The following is a 26027-nucleotide window of genomic DNA, read 5'->3' on the forward strand; positions in this document are numbered from 1 at the left end:
AGAAAAAACAATTTACATGTTCTTAGACTGTTGAAAGTAGGAAAAGAAAGATGCCTAATTTGTGAAGTTAGGGAAATGAAGTCTTTTTTTTTTTATTCTTTCCTTTTTCTCCCCAAATCCCCCCAGTACATAGTTGTATATTCTTAGTTGTGGGTCCTTCTAGGTGTGGCATGTGGGACGCTGCCTCAGTAAGGCCTGATGAGCGGTGCCATGTCCACGCCCAGGATTCGAACCGACGAAGCACTGGGCCACCTGCAGCGGAGCGCGCGAACTTAACCACTGGGCCACGGGGCCGGCCCCGGAAATGAAGTCTTAAAATCCCAAAAAAATAGATAATAGAAACATGAAATTTGATTTCTTCTTAAGGAAACAAATTAACCTGATTTACAGGCAGAAAAACCTCTATAAATAAAAGAAATATTGTACTCCAATAATACCTTTTATCTTTCAAAAATATTTAAAAGATTTCATTTAAAAAATTACTTTGAGGTCATATTGGCTTTACCATTGTGTAAATTTCAGGTGTGCATTATTATATTTCAGTTTCTGTGTAGACTGCCTCATGTTCACCACCAGTCGTCTAGTTTTGGTCCATCATCATACATATGTGCCCCTTTACCCCTTTCGCCGTCCCACCGCCCTCTTCCCCTCTGGTAACCACCAGTCAGTTCTCCTTATCTATGTGTTTATCTCCCACATATGAGTGAAAAAATATTTCACTTTTTAATACACACTGTCGTTAAAAAGAGAACTCTTGAGTGTGTTGCAATAAATGGTGGATTGAAGCCCTTGGACAGAATGAACTGAAACCTGATATACATGCCATGCCAGAGAAGGAACTAGACCATACCCCAGAAAACAGAAAGTAGACCTTGATGCCTAGCGCTAAAGTATCAGACCACAGTTAAACCAGCAACGTTTGACACCAAACCTGAAGACAGAACGCACCATTTAGAATCATACTTTACAGGCGAGGAACTTGGCTTTAGAGAAGTGGCTGGTGGAACACTTTTTCGAAAAACTGTTATGTAACATCCAGAGCTGGTTTCAAAAGAAAAACGGCCGCGAGCTAACTGAGGAGAGTACACCTATTCCTGCTCTTGGTTTGACAGCTCTCTAGGGCTAATTAGGGCAAAGTATGGCGCTGTGTTCCAGGTAGAGTTGGCCAGCAGCTCGCCAGGGACAGGAGCTCCTAGAGAACCTTTTCCTTCCAGTCTGTATTCCCAGGTTGGGCGAGGTTAAGGAAGTGGGCGCCCATCTCTTGGGTTGCAGTGAGAAACTAAGGGAATTAAGCGGAGCCAAGAGAAGGCTGGCACTATGGGGGGCTGTCATCGCCGCAGATGGCGCGCACTCCCTGCGCCTCCTTCCATGGTTGGCACTACGGCTCCCAGGCTCGCGCTCGCCCCGCTCTCTTTCCTCTTCCTCCCCGGCCTTTGGCAGGAGCTTCGGCCCACGCTGATTCTTCTAGTCCCGGCGGCCCCTCCATGCGGAAGCCGCAGTCCAGATCATTCCATCATCCTGGAATTCTGCTGGTACCAAGGAATTCGCCCGACCGAGGACGGCTCCATCAAGATTGTTTTAAACAAAGTTTTCGCCATCAAAAAAGAAAAGGAGGAAAAAAAAAAAAACAAAAAAAAACAGAGGGGGGAGGGCTATTTAGGCAGGAAGACGGCGAGGCCCATCGGTGATTGGTTGTGCCAAAAGTCTGTCTGGACTGTACCACACTTAGTTGGAGGGGGATTGGTGAATTCGAGAGGGTAGCTGCTTGCTTTTGAGTACTTCCAGCATAGACACAAAATTATCTTTTACTTCCGAGGACTTCTGCTTGGATACGGTAGGAATATAAAATAGAACGCCGCAAAAGGGAAGACTCACCCGGCCATTTCCCCATTTCTGACTCCTGCGCAATACGCCAACCCTCCTCTCCCAGTCGTCTGCGTAACCCGACGGCCTTGCGCGCGCGTTCTCGTTGTCTCGCGTGCGTACGGCGCTGTGCTCCTGCGTCCAATCAGAGCACGAGGTCGCCGCGGTCGCCGGCGTTCGCGCGCACGCCCTGGAGGGGAGTTGGGGTGGGGGCTATGGGTGAATGGGAGAGTCAGCGGGGGCGGGCGCGGCGGCGCGAGCCGCATGAATGAGACAAACGTGCCCCGCGCGAGACGTCGCGCGCGCCCGGGAGAGAGAGCCAATGGGAACGCTGGGAGGGCTCGAGACCCGGCGCTGAGGGCAACGGCCGCGCGCCGGCTCGAAGACGAGCGTCGCCGGGCGGGAGCGCGCGGAGCAGGGCGGGCGTCGAGCGTGCGGGGGCAGCGCACTGCCTCTCAGAGGCCGGACGGCACTGCCGGGAGGCGGCGGCGACAACGACGGCGGCGGTGACGGGAGCCGCGCCGGGGGTGAGTACCGGGGACACTGGCCTCTGCGGAACCGGAAGTGCCGGGCCAGCGAGGTGGGAGGGGAGAGTGACCTCTAGGGAAGGGGGACCGAGGAGGGGGAGGTGGTTTGAGGCTCCATTCCTCCTCCGGGCCGGGCCATCCAACTGCAGCGGGACCCGTGGGCCCCGGAAACGGACGACGAGTAGAGGCCGGGGATCCGCGGCCGCCGGGGCTCAGAACGGGTTAGTGCCGGGCCGCGGGGTCCTATATCAGGACCCGGGTCCCTCCGCGTCTGGCGCCCAGCCGCCGCCCCTCCCGCCCCCGGCCCTGCCGTCTCCCTGCAGCCAGCTCCCGCAACCCCAGTGGGCCCTGCCGCCGCGGATTCCGTCTTCTCGGTCTTAGCCAGCTCTGCTCCATGCGGTGATTCTCCGTGCTCCAGCTCTTTGGTGGGGACTGGGTGCTGTTCTCCTGTTAGCTCTTTGCGTTTCAGCTCCCTCTCCCCACTCTGCTGATACTTATTTTGGCTCAAGCCTCATCCTGTTACCTGTTTTTTCTCCCATCCGTCAGCTTCCTCCCCCTACCCCCACCAGCCGGGTGCTCCATGCTTTTAGTACTTTGTACTTTTTACAAGTGGAGCTCTAATGTGTTTGCCGATATTTTACCTATAGGAATCTCTTTGTGGGACAGGGAGATGGAAACTGTTTTACCCGCTTGGCCCAATGAAAACATTGAAATGAGAAGGAAGAAAGTGATTTAAAGTTCTGAGAAGACGTGTAGGATCGGATATGTGTTATACTCTAAACCATTTTTCTGCCTTGGATTTTTCACTTCCTGGTTAATGCCATCTTGTCTGGGTTGATCTTATAGTCGCATCCCTGTTCTTTTATCCCAGTAACCCTCTGTACTCTATCAGCTCTCTTCAGAATGCTGATTATCACCCGTTCTTTAAAACCCACCTAATGCTTACAAGAATTATATTGCCATGATGTGCTTTGCTACCTCGGTGTATAGTGATAACACCCATGTTAAACTTCTCCCTGACTCTTCAGCCAGCTTCTTGACATGTGGATTACTCCATGATACCGTGATTACTTTTATTCAGGTTTACTGTATTGTGTTATTGCATCACTTTATTTCAGCAAGCAGTACTTGTGCTGTCAGTGGTACTGCCCGTATCCATTCACAGCTTTAAGGAGGTACTTGTATGAAACCTTCCTGAAAGCCTTCAAACCACATGGTCTATAGTTTGTTATCTGCATATTTCCATTCCATAGATTACTCTGTGCCTGAGTATATCATGCACATTCTTGCACACCTTTCTCATCCTGGTGTGGATCCAGACTGCTGGCTCTGAGGAACCACACTCACCCCGCCGTCTCATCCTTACTAATCAAAGTACCTCTTTCTGCTAAGACTTGGTACGTCTTTATTAAAGTCAGTAAATTCTTAGGTTTTGTCTTGTCCCTTCTAATGCGTATCCCCCAAACTTCTCAGATACTGATCTCTTTTGTTTCCCAGTATTGTACCCCCCAAATTGCGTGGGCTTTTATGAGCAGTATTATGTGGCAGTATTAACCCATGTGGGTTTTTTTTTCTGTCAGAAAATATAATCTGAAATAGTATATGTTGTCTAAATGATATCCTACTGTAGATAAAATATAAGCAGTGCAATTTTCCACTTTCTTTAATCTTTGGGGTTTTGAGGGGAAAGTTTACTTTAAGAGTACTGTCGACAAACCAAGAATTTGCTTCTCATTGTTAATAAAGTTGCTTAGGCCTAAATTCAGAAAGGTGGGCTTTGATTCATATAGGAAACTGGGAGTTAAATAATCATAAAATCAGGGACTAGAGAGGATTTATCTTTTTTAGGACTTTAACAATTTCTTATAATCTCTGGGTGTTCACTGTGATATTGCTGCTTGATCCTCTAAAACTCTATTTTGTTTTTAAGATTTTATTTTTCCTTTTTCTCCCCAAACCCCCCAGTACATAGTTGTGTATTTTTAGTTGTGGGTCCTTCTAGTTGTGGCATGTGGGATGCTGCCTAAGCATGGCCTGATGAACGGTGCCATGTCCGCGCCCAGGATCTGAACCGGCGAAACCCTGGGCCGCCAAAGTGGAGCGCATGAACTTAACCATTCGGCCATGGGGCTGGCCCCTAAAACTCTATATTTTAAAGAGAGAGATGATGCGTCCTGGAGGAAGGCGCCTTTGCCTTCCATGCCATAGGTAAGAGAGGAAGTGATAAATTCTGGGGCATATTTGTATTTCACAAAACAAATCTTCTGATATTTTGCTCTCCGCCTTTGGTATTAAGGGAAATACTAGACCACTTGGGTGGAATAAAACTTTTATTTTATTTTATTTATTTATTTTTTCTTTTTAAAGATTGGCACCTGAGCTAACAACTGTTGCCAATCTTCTTTTTTTTTCCTTCTCCCCAAAGCCCCCCAGTACATAGTTGTATATTCTAGTTGTGCGTGCCCCTGGTTGTGGCATGTGGGATGCTGCCTCAGCATGGCCTAGTGAGCGGTGCCATGTTTGCGCCCGGGATCCGAACTGGCAAAACCCTGGGCTACCAAAGTGGAGTGTGCGAACTTAACCACTTGGCCACAGCGCCGGCCCCAAGACATTTATTTTAAAATTTTAACTTAAGTAAATTTTTGGTGCGCAGATTCCAAGTTGTCATGACTGGGCAGGCGGTGTAATGGATGAGAAAGAGGTAGAAAGGGTTTTTTTTTTTTTTTTTTTTTTTAAAGATTTTATTTTTTTCCTTTTTCTCCCCAAAGCCCCCCAGTACATAGTTGCATATTCTTCGTTGTGGGTCCTTCTAGTTGCGGCATGTGGGACGCTGCCTCAGCGTGGTCTGACGAGCAGTGCCACTTCCGCGCCCAGGATTCGAACCAACGAAACACTGGGCCGCCTGCAGCGGAGCGCGCGAACTTAACCACTCGGCCACGGGGCCAGCCCCGAGGTAGAAAGGGTTTTTGTCGGCAAAGGGCTGTGTGAACTCTTGGGTTCTGAACCTGGTTGCTCAAGTGATTCAGTGGAATGGCCTCAGGCATTCTCCAGCCTTCAATTTTGTGGAGTGGGATAAGGGACTGTGTCACCAGATAATGTGAGTTAAGTGCTTTGAGATCACTAGATGAAAAGCATCCTATGAAATTCAAAGCGCTAGTGTTATTTTGCTACTACCATCAACAGAAATAATTGTTATTCTTAATCATATCTGGGAAGGTGGGGCAAGTTGACTTCCTAACAGGCCAGTGTAGGAATAAAAAACTGTTGAATTGGAAAGAAAAGGACCAGCCCTTATGATGCCTCAGTTTCTCATAGAGGACATCTCACTTTTCAGTGCAAGAACATTTCTCACCTAGGTTCTTTCATGGGTTATTCCAGAAGACCAAAAATTCGGCTTCTGCCTCTGCAGAGTTATAACTAAAAAGCATAGAGGGATGAGAGAGAGAGAGAGAGATGTACACAGAAAGGAAATGAGACTTACTGTCCTAATTTTGAGGTTATTTTTTTTTTCTTTTTTCATTGTATCAATATGTACTCTCTGTCCAAAGAGAAACCTCTTTTCTAGGACTGCTCTTGCTGCTGTGCCCTTGTTTGTTTTTAGATTTTGATATTCTTGATATTTGTTACTGCCCTTTGGTGTGAGGTGAGATGGGCCCCTTATGAAAGCTTGTTCTTTGATGACCTTCGGCCAGGTGACGCCATGTTCTTCTCTTTCCAAAATGAACAGTACTTAGAAGAGTGAAGGATTCTGAATCCCTTGTCCCCCTAATTCACAGACCTTTCCCACCTACACAGAAGTGAAGAGCAAAGGCACTTTTAACAGAGTAGCCTGTGGGGTTTTAGTCTTGATGTTGTTAAATACTCTGAAAGAATTTCTCTGATAAAGGTTCTTGTTTTTCTCCAGGTGAGGCACCGTAAGCCAGTTGAACTCTGCATCCAGAAAGCCCAAGATTGAAGAAGAAAGATCAGAGACGTTGACTAACCTGGAAACAGGGACCTCTTTGGAACTTTGTTTTCATCCGCATTACCCTTTCAAAAGTATCTTCGAACAGAATTGATTTCATCTTATTTTGCTTATTGGGAAGAACATGGCTTCAGGGATTTTACATTTCCCTTTAGTTTTGCATGAACTCTATAGGAAACAGAGCCCTTAAAGGGCTTGGGAATAATAAGAAGAGATTGAAGACAGACAAGCTTGCTCTCTCTCTCCTATTTTCCCTCCCCCTTCAAAGAAAAGGATTTACAACTCAACCCTGTAACAGCTGCTGCCCAGCTTTAGCCATCAAGAGAAAATAAATAAAATTAAACCACCATTGCCAGACGACAAGCCCTGAAGTCAAGGTGTGGGAGTGGTGGCATTGAGAAAACTGCCTAAAAAGGACAAGGACTGCAGTAGAAACAGCTTCTCTAAAGCTGGAAGGGGCCCCAGGTTCCTTCATGGATTAAAATAGAATCACAGGGCACACCTCTTTTAGGTGCAGCTCACATTTTGTGGAAGTGTGGTAGTCGTGGAGGTGCTGCAGTGTCTCCTCGGAAGAATTTTTCCTTGCCCGAAGTGTCCTGCTCTGCCCTGATATTATCCCCTTCTTTCCTTTTGAAGACTTGCCTCCATCCATGAGCTATTCCTTGATCTGTCTGACTGCCCATGTTCTCCACCTGCAACCATTTGCATGTGTACAGCCTACTGTTTGTCTCCAATTTTTAAATTGTACAAGTTGTATTTCTTAATCTCTCCTTCTGCCTTGTTCTGGGGAGGTGGTTATTCATCGTTTGGAATCACCTTTCCCCCTCCCATGTGCTTTCCTTCATTTGAGATCTTTTGACCTTTGGTTTTTATTTGGGAGGGGGAAGGGTGATAATTTTAAATTTTCTGTTTCCCTGGTTTCCCTCTGTACTCTTCTCTCCGTTGTTTCCCTCATCCCATTTTCTTGTCTGTTCTGCCGCTGTGTGGGCCTGGGCTATGCGGCAGGGCAGATCTCCCATCAGAGCTCCAACATGCCCGCAGAGTCTGGAAAGAGATTCAAACCCAGCAAGTATGTTCCGGTCTCAGCAGCCGCCATCTTCTTAGTGGGAGCTACGACCCTCTTCTTTGCCTTCACGTGAGTTTTCTCCCAGCGGTGGTATTTGAGGGGGTGTTGGGGGGGGGGTGGTAATTTGGGGGTATTTCTGTGGGGGGGTGAGGGGGTATTTTTTCACTTGAGTTTTTCTAGTTGGCTTTAAAGCCAAGTGACTGGGAGTGCTTGATGTTTGATACAGGTAAATCCAAATCCCAGAGGCATGGTGAGAAGAGTGAGAAAAATCCTGTCCTCTTGGACTTGTTATAAATTTTGTTCCTTTGAATCCTCTACCTTCCTCTGCCTCCCTTCCTCTGGAATCCCAGATGTCTTCATATTTTCCTACCCAGTTCCATCATTAGATGATCCTGATCTAGGAAGGAAGTGAGAGGAAACCACCAGAGAGGCTTGAAGCAGCTTAAGTAATCAGTTCTATGAGAGAGAGAGAACTAGACTAGACGAAAGGTTTTTCAGATGGTAATGGCTTTTCTCAGGATGTCTGAAGCTTGGATTTGAGATTGTGGGAACTGAGAGTACTGGAGAATTTCAGAATTGATTGAGAAGATATACCAGTGGGAAGGTTTTGCCTTTTAGTGTTGTTCAGATGGTTTGCTCTGTATTCTTAAGAGCTGGAGCCTGGAGAACTGGAGGCCGCTGGGAAAGGGCAAGTTTTACTTAGGAAGGGAGTCCTAGAAGACTTCCTTTACATTAGTTCCTTCTGAAGGGAATGGCAGTAATTCTCCCGTTCCCTGGTCTCATTAGGAAAAGCAGTTGGTATTGAAAGATTTCCCACTTAGGATATTCAGACTTTGTTCATCTGCTTGTTACCGGAGGAAACTGATTTATCCTTCCCCTTTTCCCCAGTATTTGAGCTGTCGACCACCTGGCAAGCATTTTTGCTGTTACCTGCTTATAAATGAACATGGACCAGGCTTCTGAGCCTTAAACTGTTGAGTCATTGAATTAGTGTTCTGGTTGTAGCTCTTGGAACAATCAGAGCGTGCTAGATTTTCTGAGGAGTTCACTTTGCCGTGATTCAGGCTCAAACCTAATTGTGAGGGGCTGTTTAGAGCAATGTGAGGTGGCTGGGAAGAGGAAGATAAAGAATTAAAGTGATAGGGAATAAAAGCAGTTTGGACTCATTGAAGGATGAATGAAACAGGAATTGCTGGGGTGGAGGCAGTTACTCTTATGGGCAGAAACACAGAACAGAAATTAAATCTGGTATAGGAGGGAAGGAAAACCCCCCAAGCTGAGCTTCAGATGCCAAAAGGAATTCTAAAAAATATGGGTCGTTTGGCTAAAAGAGTCAGCAAAGTGATAGCGATGTTTTTCTGGTTAGTTTTTAAACAAGGACAGAATGAATGTATTATCTAAGGTAGGAGAATCATCCTATTTCTCACCTCTTCCTCTGAAGAGTGGAAGTTGCAGATTCTTTGGCCCCAGCTCTCCAGCCAGAGCATGCCTGCTGGATTTCTCAGGGGTCTGGAGCAGCCTTACTCTTTTCTATTTGACTTCTTTTCTTCCTAGTCCTTTTTCTCTTGCTTAAACTCAGTATGTTCAGTGTTCTGTCTTTCACACATTGACTACCAGTAAGGAAGAGTGAGTCTTCAGTATCACACTTGTTTTGGTTTCTGCTGTTATGGCCAGTATAGAGTCAACATTTTAACCAAGGGATGTTTATATGGGATCTTAGTATTCTTGTAGCAGCTGTGCTGTGTCAGAGGGATATACACAAGGTCTGTTTGACACCCTTAGAGCTGCTTAGTTGGGGAGGGTCTATTTTCCCAAAATGCAGAGCCTTTGGAGAAGCTAGGAAGTTCAGGGGAGTAAGTGGTTTCTGTCTTTCAGTTCATCTGTTCTTGAGAATAGGGCAAGTTCTTAACTTGGTGATCTGGAACCGTTGAAGTGCTTGGCTGGTTATACCAGTTTTGCCATCAAGAGGTGTCGTGACATAGGTGTTTTCTCAGCTGATTGTTGAAGCTATTTAACCTGCTTTCCCATTCCCTTCAGAAAAGTAGGGGCCCTCCTTATTCCATGGTCTCTCAGCCCTGGGACAAAGAATTTTGGAAGACAGTATTGACTCTATTTGAAATTATTGCCTCTAATCCAAAGTGAGAAAAGCCTTTAAGTCATAGTAAGACTTCTCCCTGGCAGCTTCCTCAGGACCAATTTTTGGGCTCCCTTTTCCATCTTAGGGTCTCTCCTGCCCACCTCCTGGAGACATAAACACGCTGTTTATCTTACTCTATCACCTTGCTCTTGGTGCCTCGGAAATTCTCATCTCTTCCTCACTGTCTGACCATACTAGTTCCAGGGCCAGCTTGTATCTGGGCTGAGGTGCTACTGTTCTCAGAAACTGTTCTCCCATGGGTTCTATCCCTTTTGAGGTTCAATTCTTTGAAGAAACACCTGTTTAAAACCATATACAACCTAAAAAAGAATTCATGGTTTCAAATAGAGATGAGAGGAAGGCTCTTCGAACCAGCTCCTATTTGGGGCCTTAAATCTGTAACCACTCTGTTGTCATTCTTCCATTCTCTTCACTAGGCCACAACGGTCTGTTCTTACATCAGTATAAGCCCCAGGTGAGAATTACTTTGGGACCTAGAGGACTGGGAATAGGAGGAAGAGTCCCTTTTAATTGGCAGGCGTAATTAGTGGAGGCATGTAGGCTTCAACTAATTAGGAACAATTTACCCTCCATTTTGCTTTGTCAAGTAGAGAAAGCTATAAGCAGAAGTTTTCAGTTGGATTTGGTCATCAAAAAATGGTGATCTGCCCCCAAGAAGCTTGAATAGAACAGTTGAGGCCTTCCCCCTAGACCTCTACTCCCTCTTGTTCACTGAATTTGTCCAGTACTAAAGCTCAGCGGGAGAGTTACTGAGGATCCTTTCTGAATTCTTTTCCCTTTTCACTATTTGGGAAGGAGAGTGGCTGCTAAAGTAACCCTCCCCCTCTCAATTCGGTGCTAGACTCTGCATTTAAGACAATGGGCCTGGAGCCCTAGCCATCTTGGTTTAGTCTCCTTTTGTGATTGGCAAGGGGGCAGTGCTAGGTAGTAGGAATGAGCACTGTTTGGGGGTCAGGAGACTTATTTTGGTAAAGTCTGTTAACCCTTGTGGACCTGTTTCTTCCTCTCTATAATGAGGATATTGACCTCGAGCAGTTTATTTAAGTATCATGACCCTTTTTTCAAGTGAGATCTTATGTGGAAATCGAGTATATAAAACATAAGAGCAAGGCTGCTCTGGTTCAAGTGAGGCTGGTGCTTAGAGGCTCAGCTACTTGGTGTCTCCTCTTTGCCTTCCTGGGGACCCCTGAGACTTTACTGGGCCTCCTGGAAATACCATTTGAAGTAAATCACTGAATTGTATCCCCAGAAGTCTCGAGCTGTGAGTTAAGTTGGCTACTGTCTCATTTTGTCTATTTCTAAAGTTGGCAGAGAGGGCATGGGGGTAAAATCTCTGCTGCCAGTGATCTGTGGGAAGGACAAAAGTCAGGGCTATCCAGAGATCCATGATGGTCTTTCCAATGTCCCGTACACCAGAGAGCTTGCTCCTTTTCACTTTCTACCTCTAGTCCCTCCTGACCCTTTTACCCACAGAGCTGGGCAACCTCAGTGACTCTCCCTCTGGTCCTTTTTTCATGACTGCAGAGGTGCTAGCACCTGATTTGAGTGGGAGCAGCCTCGTGATGTAGGGCATTAATTGAGCAGTGGTTGTTCCTTTTCCTTCCCACGTTGTTTTCTCATCCAGGAATAAGTGCCCAAGTCCTACATCTTGTACTCTGCTGCTTGAAAGTCTGAGTAAGACACGACAAATCAAGTGTTTTAAGAGAAACTTACGCACCCTGAAGGGGAGAGAGATTGTTTTCCCATAGAATCTTGAGGATCCCCAGGGGCAGGAAGTGGGATATTCATTTCAGCCTTGCCTCATCAAAAGAAACACTAGTCATGTACTCAAACTATGTGCTAGGCATGGGTGGAATGCATAGACCTATTCTTCAGGAGCTTACTGCCTCTGTTTTGAGTGTTCTTGAATCTCTAGTACATACCTCATAATAGGGGGAGTGGAATTAGGGATGAAGGTGGAGCTGGAATGATAATTGATGATGATGGTGATAGTTAGTAATGTTTTCCTTGTGTCTTCTATCTCCTGAATGCTCAGTATTAAGCCAGCTGGTTTAAAAAGAATCCCAGAATCTTTTCAAACATCGTCTCCTTCATTCTCATATCTGTATTATGTAGCTGAAGTAATAAGCTTGGAGAGTTTCCTGTGGATTACCTAAGCCTACTGGCAAAGCATTGATCAAGATGGGATTAAAATCCAAAGCTTCTTGCTTCCTACTTTGTTTTTCTTACCAGGAACTTAAACAGTTTTTGTAATAGGAAGTGTTAGAGAGGGGTAGGAAACAGATTTTTAGGAGTGTGGGTATTGAATCCACTCTCCCAATTTTATTTGGCCGTGAAAACAGCAGTGCTGAATGGGTGGGCAGAAGAACCTGTTCTTCGTGGGATGGTATAAGTCTGAGAGTCTCATCAATGAGTCAGCCAGCCTGGGCTACAGCCACTCCCTATGCTTTGGAGCTCTATGATTACTGCCATAGGCTGAGGACAAGCCCCAGCAACTCCTCCTCAGCTCAGGCCTCATCTCCTTCCATCAAAGGCAACAGATTCAGACAGGCCACTTGGGGTGGTCACCTAGGAATCTGGCAAAGTACTATAGCAACGGCAAGCTTCTCCTCAAGCCAAGCACAATATAGGATATGGCGGGAACAGGCTGTGCTCACATATGCCTCTCCTTGGTGGGGTGTTCCCTCAGCTAGAGTGCTGAGGTTGGAAGCGATGGGTCTTTGATTTGAATCTGGGAACAAATACTGCCTGTGAAGTTGAGTAACTTGCATTATTTCTAGATACTGTTATTGCAGGGGTAACCTTTATTGGCAACTAGTGTTGGAACTCGATTCTAGGATTACACACTTCAACTGAGATGGGTTGATATCAAGAAGCTTGTAGGGGTAAAGTTCATTATCCAGGGTAGGTGGTTGGCAGGATACCCATGAAATTGAGTGATTTGCTTTGTTTGGAAATGCAGAAGCTGAAGAAAGAATGGGGTTGCAAAGATTGACATCTGGGCTTGTGAGGGGGCTGTTGTCTCTTTCTCATTCACCTTAGTTTCCCGCAGGGATGGAGGTATCCTTATTTTTTCAGAAGCTCAAGAGGCCACAGTAGCCAGTTCTAGGAATGAGACTTTTAAATCATGGGCACCTCAGTGTTCTGAGGATTTAATTTCTTTCTCCCTTCTAATTATCTTCCCAGGCTGTAGGAATCAAGTGAGTCACCCTTTCTCCTCTTCCCTGGTCGGAAATTGAAGTGACAGCTAATACTAGGGAGGGGTTCCGACCTGGATGACTGGTTTTCAGTTTCTCTCCCTCCCTCCTAAGGAGCCTAGGATATCAGGCTTTGGGTGGGGCTGTGTAAGGACTCTTCCTTCTTGATTGTATTCCACCCCAAACCCTGTCAAGGTAAGGGGACGTCTTTTCTGAACCAAAGAATCCCCAGAGGAAGAGGCTTCCGTAGGAGATTTTGACAGAATAAAACTAGAGCTGTGACTGAAGGTCTGTCCTGCCCTTGAAATCAGTGCCTTCACTCTACATTATTTTGTCTCCCAATTACGTACTGAACTGTCAAGAGATGCAAAGAGTTAATTGCTATTTACTATCTAAAAAGCCAGCATGTAATAAATATTTACTTCACTTTTTTTTTTAAATGAACGGCTTAATGGAATTTGAATAAATGGATGGTGGTGGCAGAGACTTGTGAGATGCTTTGTGACAGTCTTGTCTCTTATCATTAGTTTATTTATGTCTCATTAAGAAGCTCAATTCCTGTGAATTGTTCTGAATCACTGTTCAGGGCTACGCTTTTTGTTTTGATGGAGACAGATCACCTCTCTTAACAGAACCCAGGACTGCTGTGGATTAATTCTCCAGACTCATTTACTGTCTTGTTCTCCCGGCCCCTTTTTCCTTTCCTTCAGTGAACTCTTCTTTCCTTGTGACTGGTCTAGATAAAGGGGACAAGGACAGATGCTGTCCTAATTCCAGAGATTAAGTTCTCAGCCACAAAGTAGATTAGGGTATTTAGCCGCTGTCTTGTAATGGGAAGTTCCTCCTGAACTGAGACAGGAGAGAGGGCGTTTGATACTACTGACAAAGCAAGCAGCATATCAGATGTTCTTCTGAAACTTCCAGCTCCCAGGAAGTCACCACAGAAAGGAAGAGTTCTTGCAGCAGTCCTGCTTAGACTCAAATCCTAGCAGAGACTGAGCTTAATCCTGGTCTAGGGCACTCTTTTTTTGTCAAAGAAAAGTTACCTAAAGTATGTCTCTTGATTTGACCCTGTGGAATACTGGATATGTTGGGCCAGTTTCTTTTGATTTAGGGCTGCTATCTTGTCTTTTTTTTCTCCTCCACTCTTCATCTCTAGACCTCAAGGGGTCCAGTTCTGTGACTTGATGTCCATCCTTATTGTTATGTTGTGTTTTTTTTTTCTTTTCTCCACCTTGAAATCTAGCCTCTAGTTGAATAAAACTCTCAGGAATATTTGACGCAGTGAAGAAACTTTAGGCAGTTGAGAGTGGTTCAAAGCCAGCTGGGAGCCAGAGAGGCAGCTGGTATCCCATGCTTTGGGCCACTGTGCAGGTCAGTGGGGCATGGCTGGGATCCAGAAGCCTCAGGCTGCTCCAGAGAAGGGAATGTAGCTGGTGTCACTTACATACTCAGTCCCTAGCTCTTGTGCCTGGTTTAAAAGGGGATAAGGACAGATTCCAAAACATGGAAAGATAGACAGGGGAATAATGAATCTGAAGAACATAGACCTTAGTGCAAGGGGTTATGGTAGGAGGGTTTCTGAGTTCTGTAGCTTGATCTAAAATGAGCATTTCTGTGGGAAAATAGGCCCGCTTGTTGGGAAGGATAAAGATAATTTGAGACAGCAAAAGTGAACCACACAAGATTTATATATAGGTGTGAGGGCTGAATCTTTGTAGATTTTCGTATGGTTGGTGTCCCAAAGTGTTAGAGGCAGCCCCTCATTTTCTTTATTATCTGTGCAGCTGTCCAGGACTAAGCCTCTATGTGTCACCTGCAGTGCCCATCTACAATGCGATTGTTTTTCTCTTTGTGCTGGCCAACTTCAGCATGGCCACCTTCATGGACCCAGGGATTTTCCCTCGAGGTAAGATCTCACTCTCCTCTCTTGGAAGCTCCTTACTACCTTTGAAAAATAATGATTTTTAGACACACACATTTGATCCTGGGCGTTAGGAGTCCTCAGGTTTTGGGATTTCTTGTATAGTCTAATGATGTAAGGCAGGTCAGGGTCTTCAGGAATATATGTCACAACTTCTAGCCATGTGATTCACTTTGGGTCAACTCTGTGATTTTCCGTTATTCATTCAGCAGAGATTTATTTCAAGCATATGGGTTGGGCATTAATGCTAGGTACAATAATATCTAAGATGAATTAGGCAGTTGTAATGGTGTGATACAAACTGTAATAGAGGCATGATCAAGGTTCTGTGAGATCATAGAAAAGGGTACACTTATATCTGCCCAGATAAATTGGTGAAATGCTGCTAAGGGGAGGTAGGAAAGACTACCAAGTAGAGGATGGAAGGGAAGGGTGTTCTAGGCAGAGGAAGCAGCGTGTGTAGATGCTTGTAACCATGAAATGCTGAACTCAGTTGGGTGGAAGATAGAGGGCATGGTGGGACCAGAAAGGGGCAGGAGATAAACCCAGAGCCAAATTGTGAAAGATTTTATATGCTAAATTAAATAGATTATATTTCTTCCTTTGGACAACAAAGAGGTCTTTAATTGGAGGAATCACAGAATCAGATTTCCTTTTATAAAAATAATTCTTGTAAGAATGTACAGATAACTTTTGGGAGGATATTGCAATAATGCAAGCCAGATGAGACTTGAATTCAAGGTTGGATTTACAGATTTTTTGGAAGTAGACTGAACAGAATTTTTCATAACCAATTGCTTATTGCGGGAGAGCGAAAGGGTGAAGGAATTGTCTAGGGTAGTTTCACGGTTCCTCACTTGGGAGACAAGTTGGATGCTGATTTTCATAAACCAAGATATGAGTTAAAGGAATGTTGAACAGGTTTGGAAGGAAGACAAAGAGAGCATCTCAGACATGTTGAATTTGGGAGACTTTTGGGTCATCCAGTGGGCAGTTGAGTAGTCAGAGTCAAAGACCTTGATCTCAGAGCCTTCAGCCATGTGGTATTTGAAGCAACAGTTGTAAGATTGTCTAGAGAAAGTAGAATGAGATTAGGACAGAACCAAGGTCAGACGTGACCATTATTGACTTTTTTTTTTTTTTTTTTTTTTTTAGTATTGACATTTTAATAATGAGCAAAGAAGGAGGAGTCACTGAGAGGGATTGATCAGGAAAGGTTAGTAGGAGGAGAAACCGGACAGAGTGGGAACTAAGGAAAGTTCATGAAGTACCTGATGGTTGGCAGTATAAGAAATTAGACCCAATAATGTAGAAACTCAAAATTGCCCTTTGGTATGGAAACTCAGAAATTAGTGATCTTAACAAGAATAGTTTTTTCTTTTTTACAAGAATAGTTTTAATAGTGTGTTTGTGTGTATGTGTATATGTAATCGTTTGGAAGGCAGTGAATGGGAAATGAGGAAGCAGTCAGTGGGTATTAAGTTTACTCTTTCAAGAAGTTAAGCAGAGAAAGGAGAAGATGGAATATCTTCTGGGAGAGTTTTTTTTTTTTTAATGATACAGAAGGCTTTAGCATGTTGGTAGCATAAGGAGATTGAAGCAGAGAAGGGAGAGAAGCTGAAGCTGAGGAAAGGGGATAATTAAAGAGTGATGTTCTGTAGGAAGGAGATGCTTTCCTGTGCATGTTGAAAGGATTGTGCTTACAGAAGAAGTAGGCTGTTTCTGGGACAGGAGGTGAGAGGAAGAACCATCATTAGTGGAAAAAGTAAGAAGTAGAAAGAAGAGAAATTGATGAAGACTGTTGCTTATGATATCTACTTTTTCTCTCAAATGTAAAGTTACCCTGTAAGAGTGAGACAGATGGGATTGGGATAGCAACTTGAGTGAGATGAGATCTTTCTGAAATTCATTGTGCTCATCAAGCCTGTGTCACTACTTCATTTGTGACTTCTCTTTCAAAGATTAAGTGAGCTGGAGGAACTTTGAGTCCCTAAAGCCAAGGAGGGCTATTTTAGTGTTCATTTATCAAATATTTATTGCTCTCTTATATGGTAGGCCTTATTATGGTCATTTGAGATGATTTTTTTAAAAGGTCCTTGCTTTTAAATAGCTCAGTGTAGAAGGGAAGACATTTATATGAATAAATACTCTGTGATAAGTTAGAAGAGTAATCAAAGAATTATACAGTCATGCACCACATAATAACTTTTTGGTCAACGATGGACCACCTAACATGATGGTGGTCCCATAAGATTAGTATTGTACAGCCTAGGTGTGGGGAAGGCAATACCATCTGGGTTGGTGCAAGTATACTCTCTGATGTTTGCACAACGCCAAAATCACCTAATGACGCATTTCTCAGAACAAGTCCCCGTCATTAAGTGAAGCATGACTGTGGTACTTTAAGACAAGAAAGGGCTCACTTCTGGTAGATGATGGTGTGGAAGGATCAGATATTTCAAAGTAAGTAGCATTTGAATTTTTTTCTTTAAAAGAAAAGCTCCTTGTAAAAAAGTAAAGATTTTAGTCAGTAGTGAATATTCATTATGTAGAAAGTATAAAAAAGACAAATAATACCTATAATTTCACAGCCGAGAGATAACTGCTATTATATTGTATATTTCCTTCAAATATTTTGAAGATTTATATATATAATATTTATATATACCATGTATCTGTAGCATATGTGTATGTATTTTTATTTCTGTTTTCAAAATGGGATCTTTTGTTTGCACAGTTCTTTACCTTGCATTTTTTCACTTATTTATATTGTAAGCATTTCCCTAAGTCAGTAAATTTGAAAACTTATTTTTTAGTACCTAATGTCATCACTTGTTTAATTTTTCCTTCCTACATGTGTTTTTTCCTACATTAATAATAAAAAGTAAGAATTGCACACTGTAGATGAGAAGGCAAATAATGTTCTTTAAGTTTTGGAGTGGGATGGTGGGTTTCTGATAGCCGAAAACTGAAAGGGCATTCAGGTAAAGAGACAAACAACACTGAAATATGTATAGGGAATTAATAGAGTAGGGGCAGACCTTTTGAGCAAGGGGTTTGTGCTTGGGAAAAGGTTGGTGTTAGTTGCTCTTTTGGATTACTGTAGTTCAGTCGTGTACTTTGTAGATACTGAACTGTTGTGCAAACTCATGATATATGTGCTTTGTTATGTAAATTATCTATTTCTTTTAAAATATTTTCATCATATGTAAACCAGGAATATTAGCATACCCATATCAGCGCCACCTCTGAGTCATACTCTCTTGAACCTCATTTCCCAGTGCAGAGATCAGTTGCTTCCTTATCTATGTTCCCATAGTGTTGTGTATAGATAGAGCTGATCTCACAGTGTTAGAGTTACTAGTTCCTAGTCTCTCTCACCCATTAGCCTGAATTCCTTGAAAGCAGAGGCCATATTTTGAATATCACTGTATTCCTAGTGCCCAGTATGGTTCTAGCATGGTTGTTTTTCAATTAACTTTTCCTCTCTACAGCGGAGGAGGATGAAGACAAAGAAGATGACTTCCGAGCTCCTCTTTACAAAACAGTGGAGATCAAGGGCATCCAGGTGCGCATGAAATGGTGTGCCACCTGCCGCTTCTACCGTCCTCCTCGATGTTCCCACTGCAGTGTCTGTGACAATTGTGTGGAGGTAAGAACCCTGAGTAGGGTAAGCCTTGATGCTTAACCTAAGTTCTCTTCTTTCTACCCATAGAAGAAGAACTGAATCCTGTGGATTCTTGGCCTTGATTGAAATATAGTCCTGGCTGACTCCCTGGACTGTGTGTTCTAGCTCTCTCAAAAAGTGTTAGCGATGATGTACACATGAAAGGTGGAGCATAAATCTTCTTCTGTTACAGGAGGGACCCCCACTGGGCATAGGCTTTCCCAGCACTAAGATTCATAGCTCCAGCCTTCTTTCTCTTGGCTCATCTTTTTCGTTGTTTGTCCTGGCTTTGTGTTATTTCTTGCTTCCACTACAGCATGCTGTTGCATTAAAACTTTTCCATTATATTTCTCTTGTTCCCTGTCCTTCTCCAACTCTTGTCTTTTATTTTTAACCCTGTTTTCCAATCAATTTTTACTTAGCTTTAAGCAGTTGCCTACCAGATTTTCCTTCCAAGCCTCTTTCTCATGAATCTTGATTTTTTTGCAAAGCTTCTGACATCGATCCCTTTCAGTGTTCCTTGGTCACAAAGGATAAACTTTGAGAGATGGCCTTGGCCTTTGATTAACTTCTGGAAGGTTTTCCTTATAGATTGATAGAGCAGGATAAACTGCATGAAGCTGTTTTTAATTTTGCAACTAAATGATGATGATGATCACAAATTACTAAAAGCAACACTTAAGTTCTCCCATTTATACCTCTTCTTGACGGAAGTGATGTAGTGCTGTGGTCTGAGGATGCCTCTCAGTCTCTCTCTCTTTGCCCCTAGGAATTTGATCATCACTGCCCCTGGGTGAACAACTGTATTGGTCGCCGGAACTACCGTTATTTCTTCCTCTTCCTCCTTTCCCTGACAGCACACATCATGGGTGTGTTTGGCTTTGGCCTCCTTTACGTCCTCTACCACATGGAGGAACTCTCAGGGGTCCGCACGGCTGTCACGTATCCTTCAAGCCTGTGGGTTGTGGGATTGGGAGGGGAAAGAATGAGGAAAGGTGAGTCCTGTGGTAGTGAGGGTCAAAGGGAAGATGGCTACAGTATGGGCTGAGGAAGGTGAGAGCATGTTTCTCTGTTCTCCTTGACTGTTTGGCTTCAGAATGGCAGTGATGTGTGTGGCTGGCTTATTCTTCATCCCTGTAGCTGGCCTCACGGGATTTCACGTGGTGCTGGTGGCTAGGGGACGCACAACCAATGAACAGGTACAGGGAGAAGTGATGGGAGACTCCTGCAGAGCAGGGCTTGTGTCCCTTAGCCCTCTGATTAGTGTATAGCATAGTGCTTTCACAAATGCTTAATGAATACTTTTTATGATGATGTGTCCGAGTTCCTCACGTAAGCATGGGAACAGAGACCATTTCTTGTTAACATTTACAAAATGCCCACTATATACTGGGCAATTTGGGCTCTGAGCTTATAGAAACAATAAAAGACCTGGGCGAACCCTCAAGAAGCTGACAGTGCTGCTTAACGGAAAACAGTTTTTTTCGTGCATATAATAATAGCTAACCTTATTTGCTTATCTTATGTTTATTATCTCAGTTTTCAATATTCAGAGAGCTATTTATCCCCATTTTACATGAGGTTTACTCATTTTTACATCTCCCAGGTAGAGGGTGCACAGTAATTTGTCATTGATTTGTGTTTTGGCCTTTGGAAGTGAAGGTCCCATTGTGTGGTTGATCTGGCCCTTTTTTCCTCCCTCTAGGTTACGGGTAAATTCCGGGGAGGTGTGAACCCCTTCACCAATGGCTGCTGTAACAATGTCAGCCGTGTACTCTGCAGTTCCCCAGCACCCAGGTACATCTACCTCTTTGGGTTCACCTTTGGTCAAAACTTGTCTTCTTTGGGCTTGTTCTGGTATAGGGGAGGTCTGGTGGGAGGCTGCCTTTTAAGAAGGGTTCTTCTAAGAAGTCGCCAGGGGAGAGACTTGCCATCCTTTAGTGGGCCCTGTGAGTTTAGTTGATATTCTTTAGGTATTCTCCCTTGAGAATTGAGAATTATTCTCCTTTGAGAGTTGAGGGTGAGATTTACTTCTGAGTGCCTTGTGCTCGCTATCTGCCCAGAGGCCTAGTCTTGCTGCAGTTCTTCATGATTTCAAAGGAATCAGTTCAACGCTGACTTTTTTCACTGTCCTGGTAGGACTGTTTCTTGTATTTGTAAAAATTTTTTACACAAGTAGGCAACCAAAAGATATTTTTGAATGAATGAATGAATGAAAGCCTTCTCACTCTTGATACACAGGTATTTGGGGAGACCAAAGAAAGAGAAGACAATTGTCATCAGACCTCCCTTCCTTCGACCAGATGTGTCAGACGGGCAGATAACTGTGAAGATCATGGACAATGGCATCCAGGGAGAGCTGAGGAGAAGTAAGGTGAGGAGTTTAGAGGAGTCAAGCTAGATAATTGCGGACTCTCACTCAGGGCAAAGAGATGGAAACTTGTTTTGGTTTACATCTCAGAGTGTTTATCACTTTCTGACTTGTGTTAAAATTACTTAAATACATATCTTCTTTTCTCCATTAGATTGTAAGTTCTTTGTTTTTAAGATTTTATTTTTTTCCTTTTTCTCCCCAAAGCCCCCCTGGTATATAGTTGTATATTCTTAGTTGTGGGTCCTTCTAGTTGTGGCATATGGGATGCCGCCTCAGCATGGCCCGACTAGCGGTGCCATGTCCGTGCCCAGGATTCGAACAGGTGAAACCCTGGGCTACCATAGCGGAGCGTGGGAACTTAACCACTCAGCCACAGGGCAGCCCCTAGATTGTAAGTTCTTTGACAGTAGAAATTGAGTTCATTCATTTCCATGTCTTCATAGGACTCAATACAGTAGTTTGCACATGGTAGGAGCTTGATAAGTAGTAGTTGGTGGAAATGAACAAATAAGTGACAGAATTAAACCCTTGCTGACAACTTCTCTTTATCCAGTACCATCCCCAAACTGACTCTTGTCTTCCAGTTCGTTTGGAAATATATGATAATCGACTTCCCAACCCCCATTCTTATGCCAGTTCCATACTTTGAGTTGCCCTAATGCCCAGTTCTCCAAATCTGACTTCCCCTCCTTTATGCAGTCTAAGGGAAGCCTGGAGATAACAGAGAGCCAGTCTGCGGATGCTGAACCTCCACCACCTCCTAAGCCAGACCTGAGCCGTTACACGGGGCTACGAACACACCTCACCCTGGCTACTAATGAGGGTAAGGACAACGGCAGGAGTGAGGAGGTTACTTGTGAGCTATAGAGAGGAGACAGGCAAGGGCTGGGAGGTAGTACTGGTCGTGTGGCTGAGAGCATCCAACAGGTAGTACCTGAGCCACTTCTTTTGACAGCTGGGAGAAAGGGAATGCCAGTTAGCTATCGGCAGTGAATTGGACTGTTGTAGGGGGAAGTGTGAACCTCTAGACAGACCATAGAACATCCCAGACCTGTTTGATAGGTTCACTCTGAGTTCTGGGCTGGTATGAGTCTTTAGTCTTTTTTTTTTTTTAAAGATTTTATTTTTCCTTTTTCTCCCCAAAGCCCCCTGGTACATTGTAGTGTATTTTTTTTAGTTGTGGGTCCTTCTAGTTGTGGCATGTGGGATGCCGCCTCAGCATGGCTTGATGAGCAGTGCCATTTCCGCGCCCGGGATCCAAACTGCCGAAACTCTGGATCGCCAAAGCGGAGCGCGCGAACCCAACCACTTGGCCACGGGGCCAGCCCCGAGTCTTTAGTCTTGAATTCAGCAAAATCATGTTTCTGGGACTTCCTTTTGCTGAGTCTGTTCCTGCCTTATTCTCCTCTTGTTCTTTAAGGAACTCTAGCCAGGTTAAGAGAACAGCTTGTAAAGTGGTGCCCCTTGGGCCTTTTTTCCTGCAGATACCAGCCTCTTGGGCAAGGACAGTCCCCCTACACCTACCATGTACAAGTATCGGCCAGGCTACAGTAGCAGCAGTACATCAGCCGCCATGCCTCATTCTTCCAGCGCCAAGGTACTGAGAACCCTCTAAGAATTGGGATCGTAATGTATGCCAACTATTCTGGGAAAAAGATTGGGAGAAGGGAAGGAAGAGGCAGAGGGAAGAAAAGAAAACAAAAGGCATTTTACTAATTGTTGGCATTAGTAGGATTGAATCTCCTTGATAGTGTGTCCTTCATCAAGGAGGGGCCAAAGCAGCCTACTAGATAAAGGCACTGCTTATAGCATCATATGTGAATTCTTAAGCCTCATCTTCTACATCTTAAATTGAAATATTTGTACCAACTCATAGATTTGCTTTAGAGGTTAAACAAGATAATGCATGTAAAAGTTCTAAGCATATTGCTGGCATATAACAAGTATTGTTTTTGACTGACTCCATGGGCTCTGGGGCCTAGCATCTGTCACAAGGGGAGGAGCACTAAGAGCTTGCTTTACTTTCTCCCTCAGCTGAGTCGTGGGGACAGCTTGAAGGAGCCGACCTCGATTGCAGAGAGCAGCCGCCATCCCAGCTACCGCTCGGAGCCCAGCTTGGAGCCAGAGAGCTTCCGTTCTCCCACCTTTGGCAAGAGTTTTCACTTCGATCCACTATCCAGTGGCTCACGCTCCTCCAGCCTCAAGTCGGCCCAGGGCACAGGCTTTGAGCTGGGCCAGTTGCAGTCCATTCGTTCAGAGGGCACAACCTCCACCTCCTATAAGAGCCTCGCCAACCAGACACGCAATGGAAGCCTATCTTATGACAGCCTGCTCACTCCTTCAGACAGCCCTGATTTTGAGTCAGTGCAGGCAGGGCCTGAGCCAGACCCACCTTTAGGCTACACCTCTCCCTTCCTGTCAGCCCGGCTGGCCCAGCAACGGGAAGCCGAGAGGCACCCACGTTTGGTGCCAACCGGCCCAACACACCGAGAGCCCTCACCAGTCCGGTACGACAATCTGTCGCGCCATATCGTGGCCTCCCTCCAGGAACGAGAGAAGCTGCTACGCCACTCACCCCCACTCCCAGGCCGTGAGGAAGAACCAGGCTTGGGGGACTCAGGCATTCAGTCAACACCAGGCTCAGGCCATGCCCCTCGTACTAGTTCCTCCTCAGATGATTCGAAGAGATCACCCTTGGGCAAGACTCCACTGGGACGCCCAGCTGCTCCCCGTTTTGGCAAGCCAGATGGGCTGAGGGGCCGGGGACTAGGTTCCCCTGAACCAGGCCCAACTGCCCCATACCTGGGCAGATCTATGTCTTACAGCAGCCAAAAAGCCCCACCTGGTGTCTCTGAGACTGAAGAAGTGGCCTTGCAGCCATTACTGACACCCAAGTAAGTATTAGCCCATCCTGGCCTTCAGGGGACTTAAAATTAGCATACCGCCCTGTTAGCACACTGCCCTGCCAAAGGGATCAGGGCTACACTTGTACTCAGTGCCTGTAGACCCAGGATTAGCCTGCTTGTAGACAGGTCTTCGTTTTCACTCTCACTCCGCTGCCTTCATGGGCCATTTCTGTTAAGAGACTGATGACAGATACTTTTTCTTAATCTTGTCTTCCTAAAAAGTAATTTATTTGCCTGAGAGTAAGCATGCAAGATAGCTGCTATTGGAGAGAAGGAATAAATAGAGGAGAAAGAGAATCAGGCTTGTTTTAAGCAGAGCAATAAAACAAAAGGGAATGTTTGTGTAAGAAAGTGTATATGTAGAAAAGTACCTCATTTTTTCTCTTAACTTTTTACACTGTCTCCCTTTTCTGTGTTTTGTGTCCCACTTCCTGACATCTCTCTCTTCTTTTCTTCCCAGAGATGAAGTACAGCTCAAGACCGCCTACAGCAAATCCAACGGGCAGCCCAAGAGCATAGGCTCAGCCTCCCCTGGCCCAGGCCAGCCACCTCTCAGTAGCCCCACAAGGGGAGGAGTCAAAAAGGTGTCAGGGGTGGGTGGCACCACCTATGAGATTTCGGTGTGAGATTTTGGCACCTCCCCTCCCCCATGCCTCTGCGCCTACACCAAAGGGCCCCAGGTGGCCACCTTCCTTTCCTCAAGGGGCTCCTCTCCCCTGCATGGACATTTTTTAAACTACCGAATCCAAGAGGATGAGGAGTGTTTTATAAAATGCAGTGGGGTTGGGGAGTCAGAGAGTTGGGGCCCTGAGACTGGGGTAGTAAACCCCCTTCACCTTTTAAGACCTTCCCTTCCTTAACCCCTGGACCAGACTCAGTGGACATTTGTGCAATTGCTCGCCCTGGAGGGAACCAGATCATTTTTAAACCAGAAATAATTTTTTTTATTATTGTTACGGATTCTATTTTTTTCCTCTTCTGCGTTACCAGGTGTGTGTGTACATATATATATATATATATTATAAATATCAAAGAAATTATATATCTATCCTGGGATGGGAAAACGAGGGAGGGATATGTATAAGGAGGGGGATCTTACTCTTCCCATTCCTCAGACCAGCAGGAAAAGAGGGGAGACATCGATCAAGTCTTCCTTTTCCCCATGGTTCCCTCTCTTTTGTCCCAGTTACCAACTAAGGAAATAGCACCCCCTGTTGTTGGTGCTAAGTGATCAGGAAAGAAATCCGGGGAGAGGCGAGTCTGGGGTCTTGATCAGAGGAGGGAAGGACCTGGAGAGGAGAGTTAGTTTTCTAGGCTCATTGGCACTTAGCTTCCCCAGGAAAGGGGTCACAGCCCCATGACTTTGGTGGTGGTGGGGAGATCAGGAAAAGAGCTTGGCCGAGCTCCAGAAACAATATTGGATAATCCCCCCTCCTTGGGGGAGAGGTATTAGGGTGGGCTTCTTCAAGTCCCCTCTAAGCCTGCCCCGACTTCACACAGTTAACATTATTTTTAAATCCAAGGCCGGGAGAGAAGAATCCAAAAAGCAATATTTTTCATCACATGCCAAAAACTGGGATAGAGAGAAGGAGTGGCAGGCCTAGGCCCCTCCGATTGTCCCTTGGGGGTTACCCCTCAGCCCACCTCAGTATGGTGCTGGGTAGAGGGGATACCTGGGTTCTAACCTTTAAATAGGGGAGACCCCAGCCTCTAGACAGAGGCCCTTTTATTTTTTATTCTGATTAGCCATTTTAAACCAACAAGGAATAAAAAGAAATCCTGATCTAACCAGCTCCCCCTGACTTGTGTTATTTTGTCTGGTTAAGGCAGGGTGAGTGATCTCTGGTGGGAAATTACAAAGAAAACCTCAAGCTTCTCTTGTCCAGGCCCATCTTTAGGCAGGACTATAGTTAAAACAACAGGTCCTGGTTTTATTTCAGAGATTTACTTCAAAAATTCCTGAAAAAACCTTTTGTAATCACCAAAGTTTCTTGTTGTCTCAAAGCTTAGAGAACTCCTGACTTGTGACACAGATGTTCCTTAATAGAGAATTTTGTCTCTGGAAAGAAAAGCTCATTTTGGATGTAGCCAAAGGTGACACAGTGGATGATCAAAGTATGAAAGCCTGTTAAAGGCAGATTGGTGGGATAAATGGGTGGCAGTTCAATTTCATCTCTCATATTTTCTCTTCCAGTTGTCAAAAGCAAAAGGCTATGCCCTAATTTTAAATAGGCATCCTCAGACACTAAATCTCAGAAAACTGGCCAGAATCCTTTATTTTCACTATCCATAACTTAAATACATAAACTCTTGCTCTGAAGTCCTAGATTAGAACTGGAGCTGAATGAGTGGTTTCCTGCCTATTGATCTAAGAACACCCT

The 26027-nt window shown here is 44.8% G+C and overlaps 2 protein-coding genes across 5 annotated transcripts in view; one reads left to right on the plus strand and one right to left on the minus strand.

Annotated features, from left to right (window-relative positions):
* Window positions 1-1955, minus strand: part of YPEL4 (yippee like 4) — a 17991-nt gene extending 16036 nt beyond the window's left edge. The window contains exon 1 of the mRNA XM_070563978.1: window positions 1876-1955. The gene's annotated coding sequence lies outside the window, so the exon portion shown is untranslated. The remainder of the gene's footprint in view (window positions 1-1875) is intronic.
* ZDHHC5 (zinc finger DHHC-type palmitoyltransferase 5) lies at window positions 1952-25439 on the plus strand. 4 transcript variants are annotated; one of them, XM_070563972.1, is made up of 13 exons: window positions 2421-2611; window positions 4356-4598; window positions 6295-7489; window positions 14563-14684; window positions 18194-18351; window positions 19136-19308; window positions 19463-19565; window positions 20072-20163; window positions 20608-20740; window positions 21440-21563; window positions 22225-22337; window positions 22775-23634; window positions 24107-25439. In XM_070563972.1, the coding sequence occupies exons 3-13, from the start codon at window positions 7386-7388 to the stop codon at window positions 24270-24272; spliced, it is 2148 nt and encodes a 715-aa protein (XP_070420073.1). In that variant the 5' UTR covers window positions 2421-2611; window positions 4356-4598; window positions 6295-7385; the 3' UTR covers window positions 24273-25439. The 4 variants fall into 4 exon arrangements, with proteins under 4 accessions (XP_070420071.1, XP_070420072.1, XP_070420073.1 ...); XM_070563973.1 differs by having other exon boundaries at window positions 2605-3787; XM_070563970.1 differs by lacking the exons at window positions 2421-2611; window positions 4356-4598 and adding an exon at window positions 1952-2390.
* Window positions 25440-26027: the final 588 nt, after the last annotated feature.

Source organism: Equus przewalskii, chromosome 11, assembly GCF_037783145.1.
Source record: "Equus przewalskii isolate Varuska chromosome 11, EquPr2, whole genome shotgun sequence".
NCBI lineage: Eukaryota > Metazoa > Chordata > Mammalia > Perissodactyla > Equidae > Equus > Equus przewalskii.